Source organism: Formica exsecta, unplaced genomic scaffold (assembly GCF_003651465.1).
Source record: "Formica exsecta isolate Colony F162 unplaced genomic scaffold, ASM365146v1 scaffold550, whole genome shotgun sequence".
In the NCBI taxonomy this organism is placed as follows: domain Eukaryota; kingdom Metazoa; phylum Arthropoda; class Insecta; order Hymenoptera; family Formicidae; genus Formica; species Formica exsecta.
In genome coordinates, this window is record NW_021852745.1 from 224,450 (window position 1) to 231,089 (window position 6,640).

General features: G+C 41.2%; 2 protein-coding genes across 2 annotated transcripts; both read right to left on the reverse strand.

The window, feature by feature from the left end:
* Window positions 1–1,746: 1,746 nt before the first annotated feature.
* Window positions 1,747–2,460, reverse strand: LOC115241991. Its single transcript, XM_029817989.1, has one exon. The coding sequence runs from the start codon at window positions 2,458–2,460 to the stop codon at window positions 1,747–1,749; it is 714 nt and encodes a 237-aa protein (XP_029673849.1).
* A 53-nt stretch (window positions 2,461–2,513) lies between these two features.
* LOC115241992 lies at window positions 2,514–4,478 on the reverse strand. Its single transcript, XM_029817990.1, has one exon. It carries the CDS (start codon window positions 4,476–4,478, stop codon window positions 2,514–2,516), a length of 1,965 nt encoding a protein of 654 aa, XP_029673850.1.
* Between the last annotated feature and the right edge of the window lie 2,162 nt (window positions 4,479–6,640).

The window sequence follows — 6,640 nt, forward strand, 5'->3', positions numbered from 1 at the left end:
CGCTCCTTGAAAGTTTGTTCCATTATCGGAATATATGTGTGACACCTTACCTCGAGCAATGAAACATTTAAAAGCATTTAGAAATGCTTCGGTAGAAAGATTACTCACTAATTCTATATGTACAGCTTTTGTGGCTAAACATACGAAAATAGCTATGTAAGCCGTTATTAACTTGGCGTTGCGAAGCTGCCCCGATTTTATATGAAACAGACCACCGTAATCGACACGCAAATGGTTTAGATGGTGTTACTCTATATGAAGGTAACTCACTCATAATTGCTTCAGACGTACGCGGATTTGCTTTGAAACAGATTATACATTTCTTAATGTATTTTTTGACACTGTTGCGAGCTGAGAGAGGCCAATATTTGACACGAACCGCTGCTAAAGTGGCTTGTGCTCCCGCATGTAATTGCTTTTGATGTTCTTGCGCTATAACTAAATGCGTAAACGGATGATTTGGTGGTAACAAAATCGGGTGCCTTGCGTCGGGTGATATTGCTGCATTTTGAAGACGTCCGCCTACTCTTATAACGTTTTCCTTGTCGATAAATGGAGTTAGGTTCAATAAACTACTTTTTTGTGAGACGTGTCCTTTTGATTTCAAAGCTTGCAAGTCCTCTTTAAATGCTGCTTCCTGGATGATTTTCACAAGCTGTAAGTTGGACTCCACTAGTTCCTGAGTGGTTATACGACCTGTAATCTCGTTTTCTGCTTTATTTTTAACGTTACGAATGAATCTCAGACAAAGGACGTTAATTCTGATTAGCTTGTTTAACGAGGAAAATTGTTTAAATAAATTTTGCTTGTACTGTTTTTCTATAATCAATGCCTTGACGTTTCGCTTCTGTTCTGGTAAGTCATTTGATGACAGCACTGGGATGCTAGTATTCCAATCTTGAGGTTCTTTATATAGCCATGTTGGCCGCAGCCACCAAAAGTCTGATTTAATTAAAGATGCAGGAAGAGATTCTCGAAATATAAGATCTGCTGGATTGAAATCTGTCGTTACGTGATACCAACTGTTTGTTTGCGATAATTTATGAATTTCACCTATCCTGTTCGAGACGAATGTATTCTACTTTCTGTCCGTTGCTTTTATCCAGTGTAGTACTATGGTTGAGTCCGTCCAATAACGTACACCTTCTGATTTAAAACGTAATGCTTGCAAGACCTTATTCATTAGTTGTGCTAGTAGCAGAGCTCCACATAATTCTAGTCGTGGTAGGCTAATTGTTTTCAATGGGGCGACGCGAGATTTCAAGCATAGCAGTCGTATTAAATTTTGACCTTGAGGAGAACTAACTCTAAGGTACACGCAAGCTCCATACGCTTTCTCACTTGCGTCCGAAAAACCATGTAGCTGTGTTTTGGAAGCATCCTTGTATGCCACGTACCTCGGTATTCTAAAATTGCGAATCATGTTTAATTGAGATTCGTACTGTGACCATGTAGTGTGTATGTCCATAGGAACCGTTTCGTCACATGCTAGATTTAATTGCCAGACCCTTTGAATCAACACCTTGACGGTGAGCGTTATAGGCCCTAACAGACGTAAGGGATCAAATATTTTAGATAATGCCGACAACATAGTTCTTTTGGTCACCCTCCGAACGCTTGATGTGTTGATATCATACTGGAATTCATCATTTGCTATATTCCATTGCATTCCTAATGTGGATACTTCTTAACCTTTGTTGATGAAATGAATGGGCTCGCCTTTAATGCGTCAGGAAAATTGGATGCCTATTTTCTAAGCTGAAGTCCTCCTTGTTCTAGTATCTTGATAGTTTCATCTCGAAGTTGCCTTATCTCAAGTTCAGTGTCGGCTCCGGATAATAGGTCAACGTAGAAGTCGTTAATGATTGTGGTTGATCCTATTGGATAATTTGATGCATTTAGATTTGCCAGTTCTATTATTGCCAAAAAAGATGCACATGCGGTTCCATATGTTACAGTTTGCAATTCGAACGTGGCTATTTCTTCACTTGGGTCCTTCCGCCAAAATATTGTTTGAAGAGCAGTTTGAGCTTTGTTCATTCGTATCTGGCGATACATTTGAGCGATGTCTGCCGTAATTGCATATCGAAATGTACGGAATCGCAGTAGAATTGAAAAGAGATCTTGTTGTATAGTTGGTCCCACCATAAGACAGTCGTTCAATGATATTCCGGTGCTAGTTTTACAGGAACCATCAAATACTACGCGTAACCTTGTTGTTAGGCTATTACTTTTTACTACTGCGTGATGCGGTATGTAATAACGTGGGGTACATTTCACTGCTTCTTCCTCTGTTATGCGTACCATGTGTCCTAAGTTTGAATATTCCGTCATGAATTGCACGTATTGTTCCCTTAACGTTGGTTGTTTTTTCAATTTACGTTCCATGGACAAGAATCTGCTCAATGCTATGCTACGAGATTCACCAAGCTGTTGTAATTTTGTCTCTTTGAAAGGCATTTGCACTATAAACCGCCCATCCTTACTTCTTGTTGTATTCTTTGTGAAGTGATTCATGCAGGTTGCTTCTTCAGGATTAAATGGGGTCTCGTTGATAATGTGTTCCATTTCCCAGAATTTGGTGAGAGTCTGATTAATTTGTTGATTAATTGATAGACTGCATATTTTAGATTTTGCGGGTGTACTCTCTCATGAGCCTTACCGCTGACGATCCATCCTAGTTGTGTCTTCTGGAAGATGGGCTGATTTTTATGTTTCTGTATCTGCCCCACACATAATAACTGCCAGAACAATTCAACGCCCATGAGCATGTCTATTTCGTTTGGTTTATGAAAATGAGGATCGGCCAATCTTATGTTATTTGGAATTTTGAAATCGTTGATATTTATGCGAGTTCGAGGTAAGTTTTCAGTAATGGCGTTTAATATGTAACATTCGACTTCTTGTGAGAATGACATATGACGCGACTTTATGCGTACATTAACAACATGACAAGAATGCGTCTGTGAATTATTTATTCCTGTTATAGCTATATTGATTTGCCTTGGTGTGAGATTTAATTTGCTTGCTAATTTCTCTGTGATAAAACTAGATTGGGATCCCGAGTCTAGCAGTACTCTACATGTATGTGAATTGCCGCTCTGGTCAATAGCATTGACGACTGCAGTTGACAATATGACCTGATAATACTTATCTTGAGTGATATGATGATTCAAAGTTACTGTGTTAGTGTTGTTTGATTGATGAGATTGACTTGTGGATTCGGTATCCCTTTGGAGTCTTTCCTGCACATGAAGAAGCGTATTATGCTTTTTGTTGCATGTTTGACATGTTAACGACTTGCAATCCTTAGCTTGATGAGAGATGGAACGCAGACAATTAAGGCATAGTCCCTTAATTCTCGCTTCCTTGTTTCTATCCGCACTCGACAATTTTAAAAAACTAGAACATTGAAATATATGATGCCTTCCTTTGCAATGAGCGCAGTAAATAATAGACGTGGTTAAATGAACGTTAGCGAATTTGTTATTCTTGCGTGGATTGGGCGCGGATGTATCACTGGATACCTTTTTTGCTAAGACTGACATTGCTTTACATTTGTGAGCAAGAAAGTCAGTGATTTGCTTTAAAGTTGGAATCTCGTCCGTTGGAATATGATTTTCCCATTCGCTAACAAGGCTTGAATCCAGTTTCGTAACAACTAAATGAACGACAAGATCGTCCCAATGCTCAGTCGGCCTGCATAAACTTTTTAAAGAGCGCAAATGTCGCAACACGTCATCAAGTAATTTTCGTAACGCTGTGTGATTGCCCTTTGTTACCGTAGGTAGATCGTATAATGCCTTTATGTGCTCTTGCGCTATTACACGCTTATCGTCATACCGCTGTTTTAATAAATCTAACGCCTCAACATAGTTATCGGGAGTGATTTCTAGTGATTCAATAACGTGTGCGGCATCGCCCTCGAGAGATGAAATTAAATAGTGAAACCGTTGGCTATTTGTTAATCTCGTATTTGCATGTATCATGGACTCAAAAGTATTGTAAAACGGATACCAGTCTTCATAATTTCCGTTAAATTTTGGTATGACAATTTTCGGTAAAAGAATTTGACTAATATCGCGTACACTGCCTTCAGCAATCGGTGCTTGCTCGCCATTGCTCCTTGCTCGCGCTTCGTTTCCGTCGACCGGTTTGTAATCGCGTGATAATAAGCGTTCTATTTTACCAGCAATACAAAAATAATTTTCTTCGAAGTTTACGTATTCTGTTTCTTGTTCGGTTCTAAGCTCTTCTACATTTTCCAAATCCATATCAGTTGCTAAAAACTCGTCGATTTGCCCTTGAGTCACATTGAATAGATTCCAATATTCAACAAATTTCTCTTTCCGTTGCTTCACGTACGTAATATCTACCGTTTGCGGATTTATCGCATCTATCGCGTTTCGCGTGCGTGTGCACTGTGCTTTTACTGTCGTCCGTTTGCCTTTAAGGGCCCTTAATATTTGGGCTGGCATTACGAATGATACTGCCGTCGGGAATAAGAGGATGATTGAAGGAAGGTGGAGACACCTCGATACTGCGTTGCTATATATTACGTCTTTGTGGTTATGGCTGCCTTGCCCTTGCCGACTTTGAGATATATCTGGCTCGAAGGACCAATGTTTATGATAATGATGACTCGCTTTTATGTATATATATATATATATATCTTTAATGTTGAGGGCAAGGCTGATACAATCTTAATGCTTTCTCCTCCTGGATATAGTTTTCTATATTTGTACTATTATTGCACGCGTGCGTTCACTACGAGAGAGTCCTTGCAAGAAGAAGGAACGCAGTATCCTTTGTTTCCCGGTATCCTCAGGGCATCCAACTCACGCAAGCGCTCAGAGGGCGCTATAGATTCAGTGCCGTTCCCCTAGCGCTAGTAACAGTCGCGTTACCAACGGTGATATTAAGGTGACATCCTTTCTCCAACAATGACCTTATTAGTTAACAGATGAGTAAATGCGCATAGAGCCCCTGCTTAAAATCATTTAAAGTTTTAGCGTTTCTTACGGACAGAGGGAGACCATTTCACAGCCTGACCGAAGTTACTCTAAAAGAACATTTGAACAGCTCAGTCCTGCATAGTGGCGGAATTAGAGTGTCATTCGAAGCCCTCATCGCTCGGTCTGATGTTAAAGCCCTATGGTTAAAGTTGGAGTGCAAAAGGCCAGGCTGTCCGGTCCGCAGTATCCTCAACAGTAAGCATCCTACGAAGTAAGTTCTCCGAGAATCAATCTTGAGCCACCGGAGCCTCTCGTAGTAGGGCGTAATATGCCTGTCTGGCTTCACATTAAAAATAAATCTGATACAGGGATTTATGGTTCTGTGGAGTTTTAGATTATGCTCGGCCGTCATGTCAGTGTAAGCTACACAGTAATAGTCAACGTGTGGGTAGATTAACGAGGTTACAAGCTTTGATCTAAGAGCTTCAGGTCACAGGTGTCTGCGGAGCTTTAGCTGGTACAGTATCGAGTGAATCTGGTTTGTCATGATGATGACCTGCCTCTCCAATGACAGAGTGTTTATGATCGTCCGATACTTCGAGGTACTTAATGGATGTTGAGTATTGTACCGTAAACTTGTCCACTATTATCTCTGGAAGAGTAGTTAGATCGATAGCCCTGACGTATCGCAACGTTCCCATGACTATAGCCTACGTCTTCTCTGAGTTCAAAATGAGCCTGTTGGAAGTCGACCAGCCAAGGATAGCATTAATATCCTCATTAACCATCCGGATAGCGTCAGACAGGTCCTTAGGGATACAGTGGATGTAGGCTTGGAGGTCGTCGGCGTAAAAATTATATTTATAGTGCTTGAGTACACGCCCGAAGTCATACAAGTATAATGTAAATAGTAAAGGGCCCAGAACTGAGTCCTGAGGCACTCCAGCCCCAACGCGAGATAGAGACGAAATCACGCCCTCCACACCGTCCTTGACAGCCTGAGTCCGCCCCGTAAGATAAGAATATATCCACCGTATGGTACTGTCCCAGAAATTCAACCTCTTCAGTTTTCTTATTAGAAGGAAGTGATCCACCCTATCAAAAGCCTTCGAGAAGTTGAAGAAAACTGACACGGTAACCATCCTTCGGTCAGCTGCATGTCTAACCTCGTCCAGCATCCGAATCAAACATGTCTGCGTTGAATTGTTGTTCCTATAGGTAGACTGACACGGATCATAAAGATCAGCGTCCTCGAGATACTCGCGCATCTGGTCGCAGACTACACGCTCCAGCACTTTCTACAACGTAGGAAGGATCGAGATCGGCCGATAATGTTGCACTGATGCCGGATTCCTGATCTTGGGAATCGGACAGATAAGAACCGATTTCCATTGCAACGGAAAAACTCCGTATGTCAGAAAGAAGTTGAATAAATGATCTAAAATAGGCAGTGTACTATTCATCGCGAGCCTCAGTAGTCTCAACGAAATGCCATCCATACCAACTGCATTAGATTTGGCTCTAGCGATTACCCTCGCGATAGTTAATGGCATGACATATTCCCAATGAAGACCTTCATCATTGAAATCTCCCGTGAGTGTGTCCTCGAGAGCTACCGCACTCCAGATCCGGATGTTTCCCACAGTGCCCAAAAAATTCATTGAGCTCCTCAACAGCGTGCGAGA

Excerpts from the sequence above, each read along its gene's own strand:
- LOC115241991 (XM_029817989.1), bottom strand. The coding sequence starts at position 2,460 with ATGCCTTTCAAAGAGACAAAATTACAACAGCTTGGTGAATCTCGTAGC.
- LOC115241992 (XM_029817990.1), bottom strand. The coding sequence starts at position 4,478 with ATGCCAGCCCAAATATTAAGGGCCCTTAAAGGCAAACGGACGACAGTA.